Source organism: Microcaecilia unicolor, chromosome 1 (genome assembly GCF_901765095.1).
Source record: "Microcaecilia unicolor chromosome 1, aMicUni1.1, whole genome shotgun sequence".
Taxonomy (NCBI): domain Eukaryota; kingdom Metazoa; phylum Chordata; class Amphibia; order Gymnophiona; family Siphonopidae; genus Microcaecilia; species Microcaecilia unicolor.
Window position 1 is genome coordinate 683,244,366 of NC_044031.1, and position 26,096 is coordinate 683,270,461.

A 26,096-nucleotide genomic window follows, 5' to 3' on the forward strand; every position below is an offset into this window, starting at 1 on the left:
CAACTCCAGACTTCGCGCCTTCTGTCTCGCTGCACCCTACGCCTGGAATAAACTTCCTGAGCCCCTACGTCTTGCCCCATCCTTGGCCACCTTTAAATCTAGACTGAAAGCCCACCTCTTTAACATTGCTTTTGACTCGTAACCACTCGCCTCCACCTACCCTCCTCTCTTCCTTCCCGTTCACATTAATTGATTTGATTTGCTTACTTTATTTATTTTTTGTCTATTAGATTGTAAGCTCCTTGAGCAGGGACTGTCTTTTTTCTATGTTTGTGCAGCGCTGCGTATGCCTTGTAGCGCTATAGAAATGCTAAATAGTAGTAGTAGTAGTAGTAGTGATCCAATGTCTTTGGTTCTGGACCAAATGATTGGATAAAATGAGAAATTGTACTGTGACCAGGGTTGCCAGGTGGAAAATTTTTTTCCCACCCAATCCAGCCTAAAAACAGCCCAAAACCTGCCCAAACTCAAACCCCGCCCCTGACACCCCCACCCCCGCGTCATCACCCCGCCCCCATCGTCATCAACCCTGCCCCCGCCGTCATCGGCCCCGCCTCCCCCGTCACCGGCCTCGCCTCCCCCGTCATCGGCCCCGCCCAGAACGTCAGTAACCCCGCCCAGAACGTCAGTAACTCCGCCCAAAACGTCACTAACCCCGCCCCCCGCGGCCGAAATACCCGCCGAAAAACCGCCCAAAATAAAAAAAAAAAGCCCAAAAAACCGCAACCCGCCGCGGGCAAAAATTTCCCGCGGCGGGTCGCGGAAAACCGCCCAATTGGGCAGTAAAACCGCCCCCCTGGCAACACTGACTGTGACTAGATGGATAGGAATGAAGTACTATGATTGGATAAAATGAGAAACAGCACTGGGATTGGATAAAATAGAAACTGCATTATGATTGGATAAAGTGAGAAACTGTACAATGATTGAATGTCTAGGAAGGAAGTACTAGTCTGTGATTGGATAATAAAATGAGAAACTGCATTGGGGACATTTCTTTTGTGTTATGGCATAACTAGTGGGGTTTTTTGTTGATTTAGGAATCAGTTACTGTTTAAATAAGCCAGAATGAATAGTTTAGTAGTGAGGGGATTTTATGAGAAACTGAGATTGAAAAGTGATAAACTGGATGAAAACAATTTTGTAGCGAACTATAAATTCTTCTTTGGCAGCCTCTTTAAGGATTTACCATTCTCCTAGGCCCCTGCGTTTGGCTGAGAAACTTTTATTGGGTGTTCCATCATTTAAACATATACGTTTGGAGATTGTAAACAAAGAATGTTCTCCGTAGAAGGTTTTAAATTATGGAACACACTTCCAAAGGGACTGCATCATATGAGACATTATCTACAATTCCGTAAATTGTTAAAGACACATTTGTTTCAACAGGCTTTTAGGGTAGCATGACTGCTGAGGTTGGTTGTATTTATTTATTTATTTATTTGTTAGGTAATGAAGGAGCGATGGTGTTTGGTATATATGTTAACCTGTTATCATTTTTATTATTCTTGCAATATTATGTGATAATTATCCTCCCCCCTTTTTACAAAGCTGCATGACAATGCCGACATCCCACTCTGAATGGGCTATGTCAGCATTACCGTACTGGCAGCTGCTAGCACGGCTTTGTAAAAGGGGACCTATGTATGTTGCTTTGTATGACACCTAGTACGATGGATAGTGCAGGATATAAACTGTGGAAATAAATAAAACAAAATAAATAAATTCTGTGTACGACAGATCAGTGGCAAATATCACTTCAAGCATCATCTTCATCAGCATTGAATATCTGAAATTTTTTTAACTGCTAAAAAGTTAACCAGTTATGCCAATATTTAGTTCTAACTGGCTAACCTTTTTAGTAGTTAATATTTGACCACTAAACTTATCCATTTAGAAACTGAAGGGCCGATATTGAGACCACAGGAGTTAGCCTGTCTAACTCCCGCGGTCAGCGCTAAACCCGGATATTCAATCCCAGACCATTTCCGGTGACAGGCATTGAATATCTGCTTAAGTTTTGGCCAGCGTGAACATAACTGGCTAAGTCGACTTAGCTGATTATGTTTAAACAGGCCAAAGATCTCCCACCTATTCACGTGGCCAAATACAGCCGCTCAATTGGGACTAAAAATCTGCAGATAGCCAGTTATATTGGCCGATATAACCGGCTATCCATTAGCTGCTAACCAGCGATATTCCACTTTTATGTGGCCCTGGCTGAATATGGGCTGGGCCTGCATAAGTGCCAGGCGCCCAGTCTGCCCCCCCAAAAATCCATGATATTCAGTGCCAGTGCCCGGCCATGGCCCGGCACTGACTATCGGGGGATAAGTTAGCCAGCAATGATAGCGTTTTAAAAAAAATGCTGACCACCACCAACTGAATATCAGAGCATCTGTTTTTAAACATTAAACACATTTCTTCCTGTGTGCAATGGCTGTGCAATGGATTTTAAAGCAAATTAAAATACTATTGAAGTAATTAACTGCAAGTTAACTACTTTTGCAGTAGTTGTCTCGTGTAGTTAAACTACTACATGAAAAATGTAGTTAATCAGGTAGCTAAACTACTTTTTTAGTAAAGTAACTATAATTAAACTAGTTTTAAGTAGTCGGCTTCCAGCACTGCCGAAATCTATCCCATTTCAGCCCTTGACTCATCAGTTCAAGTTCCATAAGCCAGGCCAGTGGAGAGTCTTTACCTCAGAGAGCTTAATTCCAACTCCAAAAACATGAGAGGTTTTAAACTGAAATCTTCTTGAAAACTCCACCCCATGCAGTATTTTCACAGGTATAATTTATCATTTTATTTATTTATTTTTATTTATTTATTTGTAGCATTTGTATCCCACATTTTCCCACCAATTTGCAGGCGCAATGTGGCTTACATTTGCCGTAATGGCGGTTGCCATTTCCAGTTAACATAATTACAGATGGTATTGCGTTAAGGTACATACATACATGGTAACATACATGGAACATCACATATATGGAGTATATCATGGTGTATATATATATATATATATATCATGTGTGTACATTCATGGTAAAGAAGAATACATTATGGTGTTGCATGAAGGTTCCTGAATAATAACTTGAATTATAATCTACATTAGGTCATCGTTTTACGTAAGGTTTAGGGTGGTAGTGTTTGTCATGTGATAAAATTTCGGTCTTGTATAGATCGTGTGTAGTGTTATTATTGAATTAAGATGGATATTTATGGTATGCCTTCTTGAAGAGATCTGTTTTCATTAGCCTTCTGAAGATGGTTAGATCTTGCGTTGTTTTTATGGCCTTCGGTAGTGCATTCCATAGCTGCGTGCAGATGTATGAGAAGCTGGTCGCGTATGTGGATTTGTATTTTAGCCCTTTGCAGTTAGGATATTCAGCGAGGAAATTATCTAAGCAGTTTACATAGCAAAGGGTAAGGGACAAACAAGAAAAGGAACAAAGGCAAAGGGATCAACAAAACGGAAGAAGTTACAATTTATTCTTAATGCACCGTGTAAACACAGTTATTTAAAGAAATATGTGGAGACACCAGGTAGAGGGGTGTGCAATACACAAAGTCTGGTGCAAAGAAATATCTAAACCACAACAGAGGCAAAGAACCCCAGAATCATTCACAAGGAAAAGCCTGAGTATAGTAATAAATTTTAAGTGCTACTTTAAATCTGCTGTATGAAGCCTCTGAGTAAACACTGAATGGTAGACTATTCTAGAGCATGGCTGCAACAACTTGAAAACAAGAATGACATACTGAAACCAAGCAAAATTGTCGGTAGGTAGGAACTGCTAACACATGTTGTTGAGAGGAGCACAAAGATGAGGACAGTGCATAAGGAATGAGAGAAATGTACAGAAATGGGAGGGGGGTTGATGAGACAAGTATAAAAGGCCCTATGAGCTAGGGCCAAAATCATGAATGGTATTTGGTAATTCACAGGTAGCCAGTGCTCCCTAGAAAGTAGTTGTGATACTCTATTGTATTTCTTTGCTCCAAAAAGTAGTTATCTGCATAGTTCAGAGTGGGCATGAAGGGGGAAGTACCGTCCCAAATGTTATAGCGCTAATAATGCGGAATTTGTTCCCTTCCGCACTACCAATATGATTTCCTTATCCTTTGCTTCCGCATCTCCCCAAAGTAGGCAGATGATGTACACCTGTCAACATTTTGCTACTTTCATGGAATGATATTTAGATTTTATGTCAGTGTGGGGGTATTATCATATTCGTGCCTGTGAAATGCCTAAACTAGCAATCTGTGATAGTAGTACCCTAGATTTTTTTTAATATATTTTGTGTACAATTGAAGTTGCTGTTATAAATCTTTTTCATGTACAATTTTTGTTTAAACTGGTGAAGAACAAAGGAAGTTGTACTTTCAATGCATCCATAACCCACTTTTCCTCTTTTACTGAAATAATAAAATGCAGCATGTGTGAAACATTTGTACATATATTTGTGTGTGTATCCTTTCTCTAACTACAGTTGCCAGCCCTTCTTGTCCATGTGACTAACAAACTTCCCTCTGTTGTTCTTCACAGCTAGAGGTTCTCACTAATCTGGCTAATGAAACCAACATTTCCACCATTCTTCGAGAGTTCCAGGTACTGTAGAGATGTCATGGTTGACATAAAAAGAAAGGGATAGTAAGGGGGGGGGGGGGTTCAGAGTGCATCGGGCTGTCAGTCATGGGAGGGCTTTGTCTGCAATTCCCTTCTCAGGGTTTGATTAGAACACCTATTTTGTGCTATTTGATGTTGCTTGCCTTCTTCCAAAGGATTCAGAGTATTACTGGAGGACATAATATCAGTAGTATGTTGTTCTATTTCTGTTTGATTGATTGCTATAGGAAATTTGAAGCCACCATTTGCACTGGAAATGCTAAACCGCCAAAGGGTCTCCACACAATAGTACAAAATGACCATTTGAAGAAGAGGTTATGTTATCTCTCAGTTGCTCCTGGCTTCAGGTCACCCTGATATTTTGCAGTACTCCAATTTTGATGTTTATTTCATTTGATTCATTTCTTCCATAGACTAGCAACAGCTCATATAAACAAGCCGATAAGGCAGATTTTGATTATCCTGAAGACAAGACCAGACCTGTTGATGGCCCTTGAGGAGTCAGATTGCCTCTCCTTCTTATAATGCCATTCCCTGCTTTATCCAGATAAACCCTCTGATGTTAATGTCAGTGCCCTTCATCCTGAAACCTTTAGCCTGCTCTGAGTTTTTAACTACTAACTGAGAGCATCTGCGCGTCTTGATGATTTGAGATTAGGCTCTTTTTCTCTGTGCTTCAATTTTGATTCACTGTGGTATAATGACTCCCTGTTTTTGTGTGTCTTGGGGTGGCAAAATTACCCTCCACATGTGTTAGTCTAGTACTTCTTACAGTGTTCTAGGTTCTCTTTCTTATCTATACCCCATAATGTCCACCTTGGTCATTCACTTCGCTTTCTTGTTTTCATACCTCAACTCTCCATCACATTTCTGTGTCTGTAGACATACATTCGAAGTATGGATAAGGATTTTGTAGCTGCAACTATCCAGGCCATTGGGCGCTGTGCAACCAACATCGGAAGAGTCCGAGATACCTGCCTGAATGGATTGGTCCAGCTTCTGTCCAACAGAGATGGTAAGAGACCTACTAGCAGATAGTAGGCCAGGTGAAAGTTTAAAACAATAAGCAAAAGCAAACTCAACAATACAAAAAACTGATTATCAGGAAATAAATTAACTTGCAACCAGTCTCTTTCAAGGGGGAAAGAACAAGAAAAAATATATATATACACAAATCAACAGTTTAACGCAAGCCTTTTGAAGGACACAACCATAGTACAGCAGGGCTACCTTCGAAAGCTAATCAAAAATGTATTAAGTTAGTCCACTAAAAAAGGTATCATCTTATTTTCTTTTCTATGTTTTATTTTATTCTATTTCTATTGATTACCTGTAAAAGTGGACTAACACGGCTACCACATCTCTCTACTTATATGAGTGTGAAACCAACAATGATCATATCAAGGCAGATAGGATCTGGTCCTCCTTTAAAATACCTACAATCAGCTCAGTCAAAGCATTATTAACAAAATATGCACATGCAAATTGTCTGTTCGATAGCTGCCCTAATTATATGATGAAAAATCCACCAGAATGGTTCATTGAATGCTTTACTGAACACATAGAAAGGATGTGTTTGAGTTAAATCCCATGCTTTTTATTTTCTTCCAGATTGGTGCTATCATGATGTTGAATAGTGTAGGTGATATTGGGGAGCCTTGTGGTACCCCACATTCAGGGGTCCATGAGGCGGAAAATTGGTTGGCCATCTAGATATGTTCTGGTCCTTAAGAATCCAGTTATCCAGGCTGCTACTGTACCACTGATTCCCATATTGTCTAGCAGGGTCATTAGTGTGGTCTACTACACCGAAAGTGCTCAACATGTCAAATTATAGTAGTAGAAGTTTCTGACCTTGGCATATCAATCTTCTGCATCTTGTTATCAATGTGGTTATGACTGTCTCTGTGCTGTATTTTGGCCTGAAGCCTGATTGAGAGCTATAGACCAGTGAGAAGTGTGCCAAATATTCCATTAATTGTTGTACTACTAGGCCCTCTATCATTTTGGTCAGTAGTGGTATTGAAGCCACTGGTCTATAATTTGTAAGGTCACTGATCTTACTGGTGGCATTTTAGGGATTGGTGTGAGTATGATCTTGCCCTTATTTGAGGGGAACTGACCATTTGAGAACATGTATTCTATGTGTTCAGTGAAACGTTTGATGAACCAGTCTGGTGGGTTTCTCATTAAGTAGTTGGGACAGCCATCTAGTAGACAGTTGGCATGTGTGTATTTTTTTTAGTAATGTTTTGACTGAGTGGGTTGTTGGTATTTTGAAGGAGGACCAGATTCTGTCTGTCTTAATATGAACAGTGTTGGAGTAAGTATAATGTCACCCTTATCAGAAGGGAAATTACCATTTGAAAACATGTATTTTTTTTATTTATTTTTATTTTTGTTACATTTGTACCCCGCACTTTCCCACTCATGGCAGGCTCCATGCGGCTTACATGGGGCAATGGAGGGTTAAGTGACTTGCCCAGAGTCACAAGGAGCTGCCTGTGGCTGAGGTGAGAATCAAACTCAGTTCCTCAGTTCCCCAGGACCAAAGTCCACCACCCTAACTAGGCCACTCCTCCACTCCTATGTATTCTATGTAACTGATAAATTGGAGAGTCAAGTGTTGGAATTAAAGTCTGAACTAGATCAGCTAAAAGAATTGGATGTTAATCTTTCTTCTATGAAAAATGTACAAATGGAATGATTAAGGATTTAGCTGCTTTAAAATTAAGAAATAAGACTCTGGAAAATACAGCTCAGAGTTGTAATTTACATGTTTTGAACTTTCCTAAAACTCCTGCAGTCTCAGCAAAGGAAATGTTTAAAAGTTATTTACGTCAAGTGTGGATGGCTCCTGAAGCTAATTTTCCACCTTTGGTTCAGGTTTATTATTTGCCAACAGAAAAAAAAGAGTATCACAACAGTTAAATGCTGAGCTCCCAGAATTAGAGGTTGATAGATCGAATGTTTCAGACTTAATCTTCTTTATCTGAGCAATGTTCTGCTTCCACATTGATACGGTGACTCAAGTTTCTATGTTTCCTGATCTGGCCAGGGAGACACAAAGAAAGAGGACGCAGTTCCTGTTGCTGAAGCCTGGAGTTGTGCAGTTGGGGGCATTATTTTTCCTAAACTTTCCATGTAAATGTGTAATTAAATTTCAATCTGCTAAGTATGTTTTGGGTTGGTTTTTTTTTACCCTGTTCATTTGTCTAAGTTTATAGCTGGTAAACGGACTGAATAAATTCCTCCTCCATGGGACTGTTCTGGTGTAACCTCTGGGATTTAGCTCTGATATAGGAGATCTGTACTCAGACTAGCTAGCTATATCTTCTAAATCTCCACTCCTTATTACCTACCTTAGTCTAATTATGTTTTATTTTTATATAATACTTCAAATCATTGTTAACTTCATGATTTTATTAACTTCATAATTTTGTGGTTTTGTTAACTTCATGATTTTGTGATTTGTTACTATGTAAGCCGCATAGAGCTTGCGATGAGTGGGAATTGTGCGGGATACAAATGTAATAAATAAATAAATAATTTTTCTTTCTAGTTATGTGAATTCGCCCTTATTCTTCTCTTGGATCCTAATATAATATTGAGGACTTTAGCTGTATGTATTTGAGGAAAAATTTCCTTATTGTATTACTTGCCTTTTATTCTGAAATTTTATTCTCTCTTTATTCTTATTCATATGGCTTTTCTGTACAAGTTGCATTTATTGCTTGATTGTATTTTGAAAAGTGATAAATAAATAAAAAAAAGACCCAGCATGGCAAATCTTCTCTTCCTATAAGTGTTTCTTTCTCCGGTGAAAAGGTATCACCTCATATTTTGTTTTTTACTGACCTTTTTACTGCTATGTATCCAAATGCCCTGACATGGCAGTTACGCTGCTGTATTCTGTCTCCTGTAGAACTGGTCGTGGCAGAATCTGTGGTCGTCATTAAGAAACTTCTACAGATGCAGCCATCCCAGCACAGTGAGATAATCAAACATATGGCAAAACTCACTGACAACATCCAGGTAATGAGAAATACTTTTGGCCTGATATTGAACTGCCGTGGCTGGCATTTATAAAAAAAGAAGACCTCCACAGTGGTTAAAAAAATCAGTGAATTAGGACCCATTTTTTAGTTCCGGCACCTATGTTGGTTCCAGCACTAAATATCCGCCTTTGTGCAGGCTCTGGAATCAACCAGCCGGTGAGCTAATGGGCTGAATATCAGGTTAGCTACTAATGGCCAGCCCTCCCCCCTGACCCCAACCCCCCTATTCTGTCCTCTTCGCACCCAGCCACTCCAAAGAGGATCAGCATCCCCTCCCTCCCACCTGACTTCCCTGCCATTCCCATCTGACCCCTCCCCAACCATCAGGGATTTGAAAGATAGCCCCCCCCCCCCCCACACACACACATCCTGCTCCACCAACCCATATACTACCAGGGATTTGTAAGGTAGGCTTGAGGGGGGTTGGGGGAGTCCAGGATAGGGCCTTTTCTTTTGGGGGGGGGATGGAGGGAGAGGCACCTATCCTGTTTGGGGCTTGGGGGTGGTTGAGAGGGGAGTCCAAAACACTTCAGGCCACAAGGAGTGACAGTAGGATTTGAACCCTGGCTTTTCCTATTCCTTACATTGCTGTTCTAATCTGTATTTATTTTTTAAATGTATACCCCACCTATAAGAAAAAACTAAGTGGCTTACAATTCATACATATACAGATTAAAACAATACATAACAAAAAAAAAAGACTTAACAATGCAACCTACTGAAATCACTTTAAAAAGTAACTCTTTAAGAATATGCCTGCAAAAATAAACATTTTTCAGTGCTTTTTTTAAACTGAGAACGAACATACCAATAGGTCAAAGCTTCACAAATTGTAGTTCACAACCCCAAATAGGGTTGCAAAACCCATGTTTGGAGTCGCGACCTGCAGGACTGCCAATAGAAACGTCATCAGCCTGAGACTCTGGGGACCATATGCTTTATGTGGCCACAGTAATGGTGTTGTGGCTACTTAAAGTTTGATTAGCACAGTACTAGGTTATTCCATCATTTCTGGTGTTACTCTCTGTGTTGGAATCTAGAGGCCGACCAAATCTAGTGGTTTTGGTTCCAGCCGAAATCGAATCCGTGGTCGAAATTCACAGCTTGGTTTCATCCGTAACCAAAATCGAAAATGACTTGCTCTCCCCATTCGCCCTCCCAGAAGAAAACACACACCACTGCTCACGCTCATCTCCACCCTGCAGAAAACGGGTTGCATCGCTGCCCTAACCCCCCCCCCCCCCCCCAACAGAGACCTGCCCTCTGGGTTGCTTGACCACCCTGTAGGCCCTCCCTGGGCCCATCTTAACAAACCCTGGTAATCTAGTGGTCTTTTTGGGAACAGGAACAGAGCTCACTTGTTCCTGCCACTTCCACTGTTGAATCAAGTTGGCTACCGAGACTTCCGAGGGAGGTCTCAGTTGCCATTTTGAGATTGGCATGCTTGCAAAGATGCCGCAGGAAGTCTTGGCAGCTATTTTGATTCAGCGGCAGCAGCGGGCAAGAATGAGTGAGCTCTGTTCATGCCCTTGAAGAGGCCACTAGACCACCAGGTTTTGTTAAGGTAAGCCTGGGGAGGACCTACAGGGTGGTCGGGCAGCTTGGGGGCCAGGTCTCTGCCGGGGGGAGGGGGGGCACAGGCGGTGGGTGGCACGCCCTGTTTTCTGCGGTGGTAGCAGAGAGTGATTGTGGGGGGTATGGGGGGGAGAGATTTTCGACAGAAATCTGATCCTGGATTTCATGTCAGTTTTGGTGCCAAATCCAAGACCAAAACCAAAGTTCGGTCAGCCTGTATCAGAATCCGTAGCATTCTGGCTTGCTGTATTTTCTCAATAAGAGGTGTATAGGGCCTGCTGTAATATTTTCGGATCTGCCTTTTCAAGGTAGGGTTGTTGCTGTGTGAATCTTGGCAGTTAGTAGAGTTATAGTATGACAGCTTTTTACAGGGTTTTTTTATTTCATAATGTGCCAGACAGTGGAAGGAAGTTGTGTTATTGCTACTAAGATATAATGTTGAATTATACGTTTTTACAGAAGTATTTTTGATAGGGGTGGGCTGGTTACACTACCAACAGCTAATAAATAGAAATAAAACAAAACAAAGAAAAGAAAAGAAGATATTTTTATTGGGCTAACTTAATAAATTTTTTTTATTCGCCTTCAAAGGCAATACCTTCTTCTGATCAGAAATTAGCAAATGTCGACAAATATTAGAATATATAAGTAAAACATAAAAGCATTTCAATGACAGTCTCACATGAAGAGGTAGGAGGGGATGAGAAACAGGGAGAGATAGATGGGTGATCACATGATAAGCAATATAGTTTTATGGCTTATCATGTGATAGGAAGCCCAGATCTTTGTTAAGTCATGTCTGGTGGGTGTCAAAATTTTGGCTTCAAAGGTTCTTATGTTCGTGGATCGTCTTAAAATTTCCTTTTATTATTCTCACCATAAAGTTATTGATGCGGTGTACTGGTTTTGTAAAGTTCGTCCCACAGAAGTGACATCCTGGTTGGCATTATGGTGTTTAATGTGATATTTGTGGCGGTTGACTCTTGTCTTGAGCATCTGGCTTATCTCTCCAATAGAGCATCCTTCTTCACACTATTTGCATTGAATGATATATACCACATTTGAAGCTGAGCATGTGTAGGATCTCCTTATGCTGAATGCTTTTCCCATGTGAGTGACTGTGAGGGGCATAATCGAATGGGGTGTCCTTGCAGGACGCCCCCCGTGAAGGGGCGGGGAAACCCGTATTATTGAAACAAGATGGACGTCCATCTTTCGTTTTGCTAATACGGTCTGGGACGCCCAAATCTCAGCATTTAGGTCAACCTTAGAGATGGTCGACATAAATGTTGAGATAGTCGACCTTAGAGATGGTCGTCCCCGGTTTTCGGCAATAATGGAAACCGAGGACGTCCATCTCAGAAACGACAAAATCCAAGTCATTTGGTTGTGGGAGGCGCCAGCATTCGTAGTGCACTGGTCCCCCTGACATGCCAGGACAGCACTGAAGTGGACTAACTGATGCACTAAGTGAACGGAAAAAGCCCTTCCCTTACTGATCCCTTAGCGATTCGGAAAGGAACGGGCATGCATGAAGGAAATCGCATGCAAATGAGCTGCTCACTGTTAGCTCATTTGCACATGATTTCCTTCCTAAGGAGGAAAAGCCAGTGCATGGCAGCCAAGCATTATGCGTGGCTGCTCTGCACATGCCAAAGCCGTCTACAACCTTAAATAAATTGCCATCTACAACCTTAGAAAAATACAAGTCCAGGTGAAAACGTCCAAGTGCTTGTCAGGGCCGTCTTTTTTTTTTTTTTTTTTTTTTTTTTTTAGAGTATGGGTGAAGGACGTCCTTCGCTATGCCTCCGTCCCTGCAACGGCAGTTGAGGACGTCCTTTGCTATGCCTTCATCCCAACGATGGCAGTTGAGGACGTCCAAAATGTGGATGTTTCTGTGAGAAGGACATCCATGCCTTTGCTATGCCTCAAACACCCCTGTTATTTATTTATTTGGATTTTGGATCACAAGTAGCAGCAGTTGGATTTAAACTGGCCACCTCTGGATTGCAAGACCAGTGCTCTAACCACTAGGCAACTCCTCCACTCTATTCCACTCCACTCCCTTGAAATTTGGCCGTCCCTGTGGGGGGGGGGGGCAGTTCAGGATGTCCAAAATGTTTCAAAGGACGTCCACGCCTTCGCTATGCCTCTGCTGACACACACACATACCTCCCCTCCCAGGGACCTGCATACTGCTGCGATGGACCTGAGTATGACATTTCAGGCTGGCAAAAAAAGTTTTTAAAGTTGTTTTTTTCAGGGTGGGAGGGGGTTATTCACCACTGGGGGAGTCAGGGGAGGTCATCCCCGATTCCCTCCGGTGGTCATCTGGTCAGTTCACGCACCTTTTTGAGGCTTGGTCGTAAGAAAAAATGGACCAAGTAAAGTCGGCCAAGTGCTCGTCAGGGACACCCTTCTTTTTTCCATTATCGCTCGAGGATGCCCATCTGTTAGGCATGCCCCAGTCCTGCCTTCGCTATGCCTCAGACACGCCCCCGGGAACTTTGGTCGTCCCCACGACTGGAAGCAGTTGGGGACGCCCAAAATTGGCTTTCGATTATGCCAATTTCGGCGACCCTGAGAGAAGGACGCTCATCTCCCGATTTGTGTCGAAAGATGGGCGCCCTTCTCTTTCAAAAATAAGCCTGTGTGGGGTCCTGTGATATGAACTGGCACAGTATGAAGCTTGGTATATTCCAGGGACATGTGCCATTCTCTTCTTTTTTTGACTTCTATTGGGAATTGGCTTTTTACTAAGTTTTGTTTCAGATTAGGTGGTTGTTGGAAGGACAGCATTGGTGGAGCTGGGATTATCTCTTAAATATTCTTTCTAGTCCTACAGTACCTCAAGCTCAACTCGACATTACAAGATGCCTGGCATTTTTCTTCCTGATTCCTTCGCTATAGCTTGAAACATAATACAAGAAATTCCAGTAGGGTCTAAAAATGTATTATTATGAACTGGCAATCATGAGTTAGGCTGGCTGAGAGCTGAAGGAGGCTAGAGCACAGTTGTGTTGTGTTGGCAGTTTGTTGATTCTGTGATCATCCCTACTGTATTTATGCTATTATAAAGTGTGTTTGCTTTTATTCTGTTGTGATTGTAGCCTTAGTTTTCTTTTGTAAACTGTTTGAAGGGTGGTTTAGTAAATATTAAGGGCCCGATAATTAACCACAGTGGCCAGAGTGGTCTTGAGTTAAAAAGTTTTCCTGGCTGCTGCTATAGAATGAAAGAAGCATGGCCTAAAAGATTCTTTTTCTTTTCTTTCTTTGTCGCTGTGTATGTCCAGGTGCCAATGGCTCGGGCTAGCATCCTCTGGTTGATTGGAGAATACTGTGAGCATGTTCCAAAGATTGCCCCTGATGTCCTGCGGAAGATGGCCAAGTCCTTCACCAATGAAGAAGACATTGTGAAGCTTCAGATCATCAATCTCGCAGCCAAACTCTACCTGACCAACTCCAAACAGGTAAAGAGAGTGCGACAGGTGAAAACAGTGTGGAGGTTACTTGTGCTGAGTTATGTTGGGAACTGATTTATGCTTCTCATTTCCAGCACAGGGTCAGATGATGATGCACAGCAATTCTTTTTCAAATGCTTCATTTATGTCTTTCACAGTTATATGCACCAGAGTGATAAAAGCAAGACTAGATAACACCTAAATTGTGCCATGATGCAACTGGACCTTGAGGGTTCTGTGCAATTCTGGTCACTTAAGAAAAAGTTTGGAGAAGGGCAAACAAAATGATAAAGAGGGTGGAAGAACTCTGAGGAAAGGCTAAAGAGGTTAGGGCTCTTTATCTTGGAGAAGAGATGGCTGAGGGGCGATATGATAAGGGTCTGAAGAATCCTGAGTGAAGTGGATGACATAAGTGTGAATTGGTTGTACACTCTTGCAAAAAGGACATAGATTAGGGGACACAACATGTAGTGGCTAAGTAGTACCTTTAAAAGAAATTGGAAAAAATAGTTATTCACTTGATTCATACTTAAGTTCTGGAATGTGTTGCCATATGATATAGTAAAAGCAGTTAGTGTAGCTGGCTTTAAAAAATGTTTGGCCAAATTCCTGAAGGAAAAGTCCATAAACCATTTTCAGATAGACTTGGGGGTAAATAGCATGAAACACAATTTAAAAAAAAAAAGCTGATCTCCTAAATTTATACTCCTAAGTTATGATCCTAAATTTGTGGGCTATTTTCAGAGAAACTTAGAAGGATAAGTTTTCAGCTGAAAATTCATCTTAATTTAGAAGCTTAAAATTATGGTTGTAAACTTTCTACTATCATTCATTCACCTAGATTTATGAGCCTAATTTATGAGCCTAAGGATAGATTCTATATATGGTGCCTGAAAAATCTGCGCATAAAAAAAATACACCTAGGCGTATTCTACATTTTATAGAATCAGCTTATATTTCTGCACGTTATATAGAATATGCCGAGCGGCTCCCCAAGCGACCAAATTTGGTCGCATCCATTTAGGCCACATTTTATTTGGTGTAAATCCAGACGCCTCAATTAGGCGCAGATTGGGTGTAGTCTATAATAATGCTCATAGATTTTAGAAAGACCCACACCCCACCCATGGCCACACCCCCTTTTCAACTAATCAACTTAAAATTTAGGCACACCAGGTTATAGAATATACTTAGCGAGTTGTGTGTGTAAATCTCAAAGCCAATTAGTGCTGATAATTGCTTGTTAACATCCAATTAACAGCGCTGATTAGCTAGTTAACCAATTAAGTTATGCACATTGTTATAGAATACACTTTGATTTCGTGTGGAAATTAAGGCACCATATATAGAATCCCAGGGCTAGTGCTGAAAATCAGTGCTAAACCTCTAACTTTTTCCCATCATAAACCTGCCCCTCTTGCCACCCACGTTTTATGCTCCTAAGTTTAGGGGGTCAATATTCAAAGTATTTAAATGGTCATAGTGAAATTCTGAGTATAAATTTATGCACTCAGCTCTAGTAAATTTTTCAAAGAGGCCAATTTATGAGCATAACTCTCAGAGTTAGCAGCATAAATCCTTTGGGTACTGGGCCCCCAAATCTTACTTCTTTTTGGTATCCTGCAAGACCTGCAGGTACTTGTGACCTGGGTTGGCCACTATTGAAAACGGTATCTGAGATTGATGGACCTTTGATTTGACCCAGTGTGGCAATTCTTTTTATGTAATTTTGTTCTTGTAGTGGATATAAATTATTATTTTTTCATCTTGTCCTCCACAATGCTAATTTATTCCAATAGATTTCATTTGGGAATCAGGAATTCTTCCATCATATAGCTTGCATGCACACCTTGAGACTGTCTTCACAGCACTGAGCTTTCAGAGAAATCTCTTGTGGACCATAGCCAGTGCTGGAACTCATATCTGGGGGCTGTAAAAAGCTCATGAATCTCTGACATACCAACTGAAAGTGCTCACTATAAGAACATACATCTGAGACATTGTCCTAGTAGGGTTGATCTATTTCAGCTCAGTACTTGCCCTGTTCGATTCTGACCTCACCCACACTCACTGCCTTTCCTGCTTTCTGCCATTCTTCTTTAACTCAGACCAAGCTTCTTACCCAGTACGTATTAAACCTGGCCAAGTATGACCAGAATTATGACATCAGAGATCGGACGCGTTTCATCCGGCAGCTTATTGTCCCAACTGAGAAGAGTGGTGCACTGAATAAGTATGCCAAGAAACTCTTCCTGGCACAGAAGCCGGCACCCATTCTAGAATCTTCTTTCAAAGGTACAGAGAAACAATGTGACTGAACAAGAGAGCTTGTGGCAAATATATAACAGTACAGATGAATGCATGATAGGTGGATTAATAATGAAGGGTCTGTGCCTGAATATAAATAAGTTAAATAAAGTATAACGAATACATAGATAATATGTAATTTAATAGGATACGGATGGATGGTGTAGAAGATTAGGAATTGGAATAAAAAAGATGAGAAAGATTAAGTGGATGTATGAAGAATGTCAAAGAGCAAACGACTGTCTAGTGTAAATGATGAATGGATGAAGTGGCTATAGGACAAAAGTACTGATATAGCTGGGAGGTTGGCTGGTAAACGGAGTGCACAGGCACAGGGATGGTAAATGGAGAATGATGATGGTGGTTGGATGGATACTGAATGGATATATGTCATATGAAAGGATCTGCACTGAGGTAGGGTTACAGATAAATGAGTAAATTCTACAGGGGCTAATGCAAAAATCCTTTACATTTTAATATCTATTACTCTACCTGTCATTATTTTAGTAATTTGTCCCACCTGTTTCTAAACATAAGGCAGAATTATCAGTATATAATTACAGTGGATGCAGTGAAATGACTTTGCTTTACATGTGTGGAACAGTGACATATTTATTCATTTATTAGCTTTCCTTTTAATGATTTCTCTGTCTGTTCCCCTCCCCATTCTAAAAGACCGGGATCACTTCCAGCTTGGTTCACTCTCCCATCTGCTGAACTCTAAAGCTCTCGGGTATCAGGAGCTCCCAGGCTGGCCGGAAGAGGCGCCAGACCCATCTGTGCGGAATGTGGAGGTGAAGGAAACTGTGCGTGTGGTGACCCCAGTATCAGATAAGAACATCGGACACGAGCTTGCTTTCGTGTTATGCTTTCTGTGCCTAGGAATGAGGCACATTAAGAAACGTTAGCCCCTTTATTATCATAATTATGAGGATCTGTGGCTCACTCCACTACCAGAGTATTCAGAGCAAGGTACCGAATACAGACTAATTAACCGGTATCGCAGCCATAGAACAGGACGGGTAAACTTTAAAATCAGAGGCAGAAACTGACCTGTCTAATAACCAGACAGCAATAGTCAAGCTCTTAGATTCAGGGAAATTTTGAAAATATTGATGAATTTATAGGGAAACGTGCAAAAACTTTCTGGTGAAATCTTCAGGGTGTTGAATTTCCCAGTAGGGTTCAGCGAAGAGAGAGGCTTAATCACATTTTTTTTTTTGGGGGGGGGGGGGGGTTTGAAGTCTAGCTATTTTCACTGTACATTTGAAACCTTTACATGAAAGCCTTGGCAACCCATTTTGCAGTGGCTAATGTTTGCAGTTTTGCAGCGTGCATACTACTCAGCAGGTGGGGGAGTAGCCAAATGGTTAATGCAGCGGGCTTTGATCCTGGTAATCTGGGTTCAATTCCCACTGCAGCTCCTTGTGACCTTGGACAAGTCACTAAGGGCCCCTTTTACTAAGCCATGTAGGCGCCTACATGCGCCAAATTGGAGTTACCGCCTGGTTACCGAATGGCCTTTGCAGTAATTTCAATTTTGGCGCACGTCCACTATTTGCGTCTGAAAAACTATTTTTATTTTCTGGTGTGCATAACGGATGCGTGCCAAGTGGCATTTGACACACATAGGTCATTACCACCCAGATTCTTTACCGCTAGGTCTATGGCTGGTGGTAAGATCTCAGACCCAAAATGGACATGCAGCAATTTTGATTTTGCCGCACATCTATTTTCGGCCAAAATAAAAAGGAAGCCTTTTTTACAGGCACGCTAAAAAATGGATCGGCGCACACCCAAAACCCACACCTACACTACCGCAAGCTATTTTTCAGCGCACCTTTGTAAAAGGGACCCCTTAATCCTCCATTGCCCCAAGTACAAAAACTTAGATTGTGAGCTCTCTAGGGACAGAAAAAGTACCTGCATATAATGTGTACAGGGCTGCATACGTTAGTAGCACTAAAGAAATGATTAGTAGTAGTAGTATGTTGCTTAAATTTGCACGTCTTTGCAAGTGCACCATGATCATAAGCCAGCGTCATCATTTGTCTCTAATTCCCATTACACAAGTTCCAATATGTTCCAAAAAACAATTTGTGAAAACTGACCAGCCTAGTTCTTCTGCAGTATTGACCAAATGTTTCCTCCTGCTCTGGCTATGATCGTTCATTCACAAGTAACCAAGGATTTTTCCTTCAATTTTATATCCTCTCTCAGCTCACTGAATTAGTTACTGGCGTGAAAGTGCTCAGCTTGGAGCCATGCACCAGGGCTCATTCTGAAACCCTGCAGTCAAGGCCCTGAACAAGCCACTAGGTGTCCCTGAAACTCCATCCCCAGCAGGGACTGTGAACACCATCTCCACAGCATCCCTAGCCCCAGAAAAGCCTAGAAATGAGACCTGAGCTAGAAATTGAACCTAGCTCCATACATGGGGGTAATATTCAGCGCATGGTTAAGTACCTTGTAAGCCACTCCCAGCCATGGGCTGAGCTAACCCCAGATATTCAATGCCAAGGCAAACGTGGTTCCTGGCATTTAATATCCATGTATGTGCTCTGACCTGGAAGTTAACCAGGCATTGGCCAATATTCACACTAGTACCTGGTTAAATCAGTGAATAATGTTAGGAAAACTTTTTTTCTAACCTAACTCAATGCAGTTGCTTAGCTGGTTAGAAGACTGAATATCACCACTAACCGGCTAAGTACTGCCTCTGCTCCTGGATTGTCCCTAACCTATCCAATTAGGAAATGGTTGGTTAAGTGCCACTGAATATTGGTGGCCAGCCAGCTGAGCGTGGTTTAACTGGGCAAGAGCCTCTCCTCCTCAGTTAAACTCTCATGACTTTTCACCTTAATATTTTTAAAGCATAAAAGGTGAAAAAAACTTTCCCTGACACAATGGGCTTAGCGCATCCTAACATGGGACTTTCTTGCACACTAAGCTCTTTTCTAGCATGGCTGTTAAATAGGGCTTTTGTTCTATTTGTTAAATTCCTCTCCGTACGCTAATGTTAGCACTAGCATGTGGCCATTTTAAAAAAATGAATGCAGCAGCAGGCACTAAGGGACCCCACGTTGTGGACATACTAACCAGTTAGCGTCGTGGTACTGGCAGTGCACTGGCTGATCAGTGCTTCCGTGCCTACTGTCCACCCCTGAAATGCCCCCTCCAAAAAAACTAAAAATAAATACCACACACTTACCCCCCCCCCAAATTCTATATATCACACCTTAATTTCCACACGGAAATCAAAGCGTATTCTGTAACAATGCACGTAACTTAATTGGTTAACTAGCTGATCAGTGCTGTTAATTGGATGTTAAACAATTAGCACTAATTGGCATTAATTAAGATTTATGCATACAACTCGCTAAGTGTATTCTGTAATGTGATACGCATAAATTCCAAGTCGTATAGTTGAAAAAGGGGCATGGTTATGGGTGTGGAATGGGTGGGGTGTGGGCATTTCTACACTCTATGTGCATTATTAGAGAATACACCTGCTCGGCACCTAATTTAAGTGTCGGGATTTGTGCCAAGTAAAACATGGGCCTAAATGGATGCGACCAAATTTGGTCATGTGGAGAAACGCTTGGCATATTGTGCAGAAATTTAAGCCAAGTCTATAAAATTTAGGCATACTTTAGAGAATACGCCTAGGCGGGTTTTTTTACCATGCGGATTTTTCAAGTGACATATATAGAATCTAGCCCTTAGTATATGCAAATGACAAAACTAATGTACAACACTTTAGCACAGCCTGCGTTAGGCCATTTTTCCAATGCTAAGCCTGCATTAGAGCTTAACACAGTTTATTAAAAAGGCCCCAAAGTTTCCTGTTTTAGATAAGAAGAGACGCCTTACTGTGTCAAATGTGTGTTCATGTAGGCAATGAAAAACTTTAGTGGTTGGATGGTTGATTTGTCTGTTGAAGTCCTGCAGAAGGGAGGGCTTTCTTATAGCATGATTAGCAGTCCTGGGAAACAGGAGAAACAGAGAAAAAGCAGCAGGAAGGACTTTACTGTATTTCTTAAGATGCAGAAATAGACTTTTAATTTAATTGCCCTCTGTTCTGACATTTTATAATATATTCTTATATGCATTATATGAGATCAACAGCCCTCTGTAGTCAAATTTGGCAGTGAAAATTCCCCCCTGCTCTTTTGAGTATTCTTTCTTTGGCTGAATGCAGTTATTTGGCTAGAGACCTGGCTTCTGCAAGGACTATCATGTGATTTCTTTGGGGGGGGGGGAGGGAAGAGGCTAGGATAGCATGTCACATTTCCATTTTGAACACAGATGTTTTTTTTCCCATCCACTGTTTGCAGGAGGAGGAAGTGATCGTCCCCAGTGAGGGGCGCATTGGACTGCTGGGAGAATGGAAAGAGGTGTCTTTTGTGTGCTTGCGGTGTTGCCTTTAGCTCCTCTCTCATTCCTTTCCCTTCTGTGTGACATTTCTGCTTTCTGAAATTTACCTGATGGGGCTCCAGACCAGTAGAGATGGAGTTACCAGGGCCACGTTAGTTCTCACATCGCAGGAACTGACAGCTAAACAGTGGTAGAATTTGTGGGTGCAGCTATTGGGGAACAAAGCAAGTGCCCATGGTGCTAGGTGAAACATGTTCACAATTCTCCAGCAGCCTGCGGTGTACTTATTCTGAAACCCTGCATGTGCTGTAGAAACACAATTCAGTTGGAATTAAAAAAAAAAACAACACCACAGGCCTCTCTTCTGAAAAATTATTATCTTACTCTATTGTGGCAAACTGTTTGAAAATTGAGTCATCAGTTGGAAGCCCATGGCCCTGTCACCGCCTACCCAGTAGTATAGGCCAAGTGCCTGTGGTCCTGTTGCCACCTACCTCATGGTGTAGGCCGAGTGCCTTTGGTACCATCACCACCTACCCAATGGTGTAGGCCGAGTGTCCGGCATCCTGTAACTAGGACTAATGGTGGGCCTCGCCCCCCCCCCCCCCCCCCACCCCACAACCTCCTTCTGAGGTTCAGTTCAGTAGACTAAGGTCCAGTAAAGTTTCAAATGGTTTACTATGAATATCTATCTATCTATATATATATATATATATATTTTTTTTTTTTTTTTAATGCCACTAGGAAATTGCCCTTCTTTCTTCTTCTCTCTCCCTCCACTGAGGGTACACAAAAGAAAACAGATCTATCCAGCTGGGTCAGGTCTTGTTCCAGCCTGTCCACCTCCCATGTAGCTTTGCCTTCAGCGACCACCTCCTCCCACCAGCAGGAAAACAACTTGTCCTTAAAACTGATCCCAAACAAATAAATGCTCAACAAAAAAAAAGTAATCTGGTAGTCCACAGTAGTCTGGCAAAAATTATCCAGAGAGAGAAAAAACTGAACAAAAAAGTCCATACCTTATCTCAAAGGTTGTAACTTCAAGTTGAGATCCAGAAGACTGAGCTCTGCTCTACACTGCTGCTTCTTATAATGCAGTTGACTCCTCCTTTAAGCTCCCCAGAGACCGCTGCCTTGCATCTCTATTGGAGGACTAGAGGACTTTCCTTTTGGGCTCAGGTGAAATCTTTCCCCTAGCTGTTTCCTCTGTGGTGGATTTTGTGGTTCAATGACAAAAACCTGTTTTACAGCTTCCCAATGGATCTGGCTCTGATTCTTAGCTTATGGCTCCTGCTTCCTTCGCTCCTTCCTGAATGTCTCTATGACTGTGAGGGAATGTAGACACCCTGACAAGCTTGCAACCTCTAGGCCAATCAGAGACAGAATCTAGACACTGATTCAAAGGCATAACTGAAATCGGGTCTTGTTTGTCCCAAATGTACAGCACCTGAATGACATCTGCATACATAAAGCAGGTGACATCCATAGGCACTAAATTAGAGTTTCTAATGGTTTATAGTTTAATAGTGCTTACTGTGCCGCTCTGCCAGACTATGCAGCGTAGAGCAGTGTACATACTACAGAATTTTCAGGAAAAAGGAAAGGAACTCCAATTTTTCAATAGGAAAGTAAATTCAATAACACTGAGAGGGATAGAGAGAAAACAGGAAGGGAAAAGGAACTGGGGGAGGGGAGATAAAAACATTCATATAATAGAAAGGGGAGCAAAAGGAAAGAGGGGTTGCTGGTGAACTCTATTAATCTGGTACTCCAAAAGCCTGTATAAGAAGCCAAGTCTTAAAACAAATTGGAAAGAGCTGGTGAGAAAAGTGAAGATGGTAGAGGACGTGACCAACTAAGCCAAAAGCAGCACTCGTATCAAGTGATACGAGATAGACATCCCTACCAACATCCAAACTCACAGGAATGGAATAGGATATACCTTGAATAACTGTTTTGGTACTGTGAAAGGGTGATGAACTCTAGTTTCTATCCAGGATGAGGGAAAATACTCTCTAAGAAGGCTAGTAGTTATCATAGTGGTGAAAAAGGAAGACGTTCCAGTAGCAAATCCCTCACTAGTACAGAGCAGAGGCATAGCTAGGTGGGTCACCAGGGGAGCAGCCGCTCCCCCAAATGGACTTCCAATGGCGACGGCACCTATTTGTCACTCAATCTGTCATGTTTAAAATATGCTCTGTCAGCAGTCCACTCTCTGCTCCCCCGCGCCCTCAACCTGGCTACGCTTCTGGTACAGAGGGTACAGGATCAGCTAGGGATGAAATGACCTTTATTGACAATAAAGTCCTTTCTACTGATAATGAAGTTGTAATATTGAATGTAATAAAAAAAACTTGATGGTACTGAATTTAAAGTCTGATACATCTTACCACTGAAGCCAGGAGCAGAACGATATGAAGAAACTTTGTCCCGAGACACAGATGCCAAAATATTGGCTGTGAAACTGGAGGGTGTCTGAGTGGACAAGTTTGTACGTGAAGTCATAAACCATAGGGGTAAATATTCAGCCAGCGGCGGTGAGCATTTTACCGGCCGTCAGCATTGTTCCCAGATATTCAATGCCGGGCCATGTCCGGGCTTCAGTACAGAATATACGGTTTATGCGGCACCGGCTAACACAGGGCCGCTTAAGTTGATATTCAGAACTTAAGCAGCCATGGGTTGCCACATAAAGATAAGACTGTGTTTTATGTGATCCCATTTATGTGGTTACTCTGGCTGGTGAAGAGCTGAATATCGACACTTAACTGGCCAAGTGCTCACTCTTCCCCCAGAATGCCCCCAAAATAGCTGGCTTTCATGTAGGCGCTAATTGCTAATTTTCAGCGGCAATAAACCGCTTAAGTACAACTGAAAATTAGCAGATAGCCACGAACAAGTGATTTAACCAGTCAGCAGCAGTTTCTGACCAGTTAAAATTTTTTGAATATCGACAGGTAGTGTTTTAATAGGAGGACTAGTAGAGTGAATCACTTTACTACTAATCAGTTTACAGCAGAACTATACGGTGTAATGAGGTTCTTACTTCTAGCTAGGTTGGAAGCAGACCAGTGGCATACTGAGGGCGAGGTGGTGAGGGTGGTCCGCCCCAGGTGCATGCTGCAGGAGGGGTGCAGGGAGCAGCCATGCGGGTGTTGGCTCCGCCGGTTCCCTGCTCCCTCTGCTGTTACTTCCTGTTCCAGGGCAGAGGGAGCAGGGAACGTGCGGAGTCAACAGCTACACGGATGCTACCAGCACCCCTGCAGGTAAGAAGAATTGGAGGTGATGTGCCGGGGAGGGGGGAACGGTGATGCGCCGGGGGAACTGTCATGCTGCATACATGGAGGGTGTTGTGGTACACCTGGGGGGGGGGGGGCTAACGGACAACACTGAACCCGGGAAAGGGGGGGTAAGCAGCGGTGAACCGCCCTGGCTGACAGCCGTCCAAAGAATGCCACTGAACCAGACCTCTGTTTCCTTCAGCGCCTTTCTACCTACAGTGCATGACACTTTAGAAGGTGGAGTCTGGGATGATACCAGGGGCTGGACCATCAACTAGTGATGTAAATAGTGCAAAGAGAGTCAACCTTAATAATGGTGTCCCTTAGAACTGTATCTCACATTGAGCCCTGAAATTCTAATGAAAGAGGTGCAGAATCTTGACGAAGACTAATCTGAAGAAAGCACCAATCTTATCCTCACAAGAGGGTTTCTCGTGGATACATTAATGCAGAGTGAGACCAGACTGAGATCCTCCAGTATTACAGTAGGGAGGGCTTTCTTACAGAGCAAAGTACAGTTTGCAGACAACTGTTGTCACAGCCATAGAACAGAATGAGAAACGTAAAGCTGGAGAAATTGAAGAAATGGAGAAATTGAACCTGTGAACATGTTGGTGCCTGATAGGGGAGGGTACAAAAACTCTTTTTATCATTAGCATCCTGTGGAGTGGGGGGAGGGGGGGTCTATGTTCATAGCCAGGGAGTCATTTTCCAGCCATATGAGCTCTTTTGAACTACTTGTGCAGTTCACTTTTCACTTCCCTTATGCTCAGCATTTTAAAGCTGATCAGCTTTTAAACTCAAATCCTTCCTGGTTCATATTTGATTGGGACTGAGGAGAGGCGCATGGTGGGAGGAGGGGGAGAGAGTATTTTAGCAGTAATGCCATATGAATTTAAGAAAAATAACCTCTATCTGCTTTGCAGTACCAGTGGTTCCCTCTTATAGATCTACCTCAGACAGGGCTGTATCAGTGTCAAAGAATTTGTCTTTGTCTCATTTTAATCTATGTGTTATTGTGTTTTCAAATAATAATTGGAGACAGGGGAGAGGGTCCCTTTTTTTGTCTGCTTCATTTGTATCACTGAGAAATGCTGCTGTTAAAGTATTCTCTATAAGATTTGCGAGGTCATCAGAACCTCTGTCACATTTGCTCTCTAGATTTGCTGCTCTAGCTCGGCTTATTGAGATTTCCCCTCTCATGTTCCTTCTTGAACAGGTGCCAGAATGGACCAAGTGCACGAGTAGGGAGAAAAGGAAAGAGAAAGTAGAGAAACCATTTTACTCCGATTCAGAAGGGGAGTCTGGACCCACAGAATCAGCAGACAGTGGTAAGACATGTCTCTCTGTTTTGATAATGAAAATTCCTGCCACTAGTCCACTCTTCATTGAAAATTATTTGTCTTGATGTGAATTGCAGACGGTGGTATAGAAAATACCTAATAAACCATAAACCATGCCTTTTCATGGCCATCAGGCAAACTAGGTGGTGCCTGGGGTGGCAGCTTCTGGGAGCCAGCAAAGAGCAACTACAGTCAAAGCAAACAATAGGCTTTGACACCACACAAACTCGAAGAACGGTCAGTATGTACTTTTACCCATGTGGTTTCATCTGTGGCCTGATACATTCTTTCTACCTGACCAAACTATGTGCTGTGACAAGACTGCTCTGGGCAGAGCTTAATTTGTAGACAAAAAGGAATTAGATCTGTGGAGCTGGGAGGGTGGGGGGGATGAATGGGCCAATGGCAAGAGCGGCAGAAGAAAAGGAGCTGGCTTCAGAGCGACTGTTCTCTGTTCTGCTCCAGTCTCACCCCTTTCCCTCCTCTTCCCTTAAGGCTGCCTAGGAGAGAGGCAGGGCCGCCAAGAGGGGGGTGGGGCAAAATTCCCCAGGGCCCAGCATCCAAGGGTGGCCCACCCAGCACTAGCATTGCTCTCCTGTTCCTGTGCGCAGCAGCGCCGCAGAGTACTTCCTTCCTGCTGCGTCCAAACAGCCTCTTTGGACGTGGCAGGAAGGAAGGAAGGACTCTGTTCTGTGGCGCTGCTGTGCACAGGAAATAAAAGTTGCCTACCTGTAACGGTAGTTCTCCTTGGACAGATGATCTTGTAGCCACACAAATGAAGTGACTCTCTCGCGACGTCACTGACCCGGACCAATACCAAAGCATTAAGCTTAAAAAGCTATCACAGTACGCGTGCTTTCAGATTCCTGCTCTAGTCCACACTATATACCATCAGGTAAGAACTGCCCCTTTTCAGTTTGATATAATAGCTAGTGGCAACTCAAGGGAGGGTTGGGAGAGACTGTGTAGCTGCAAGATCATCTGTCCAAGGAGAACTACCGTTAAAGGTAGGCAACTTTTATTTCTCCCTGGACAGAGTATCTTGCAGCCACACAAATGAA

The 26,096-nt window shown here is 42.5% G+C and overlaps 1 protein-coding gene across 1 annotated transcript in view; it reads left to right on the top strand.

Moving 5' to 3' along the window:
• The window catches only part of AP3B2 (adaptor related protein complex 3 subunit beta 2), a 217,595-nt gene that overhangs the window by 66,445 nt on the left and 125,054 nt on the right, over positions 1-26,096 (top strand). Inside the window, exons 12-18 of the mRNA XM_030190380.1 lie at positions 4,553-4,615; positions 5,516-5,648; positions 8,559-8,668; positions 13,560-13,736; positions 15,836-16,022; positions 16,710-16,840; positions 24,912-25,023. Of these exons, the coding sequence (XP_030046240.1) occupies positions 4,553-4,615; positions 5,516-5,648; positions 8,559-8,668; positions 13,560-13,736; positions 15,836-16,022; positions 16,710-16,840; positions 24,912-25,023 (913 nt within the window). The remainder of the gene's footprint in view (positions 1-4,552; positions 4,616-5,515; positions 5,649-8,558; positions 8,669-13,559; positions 13,737-15,835; positions 16,023-16,709; positions 16,841-24,911; positions 25,024-26,096) is intronic.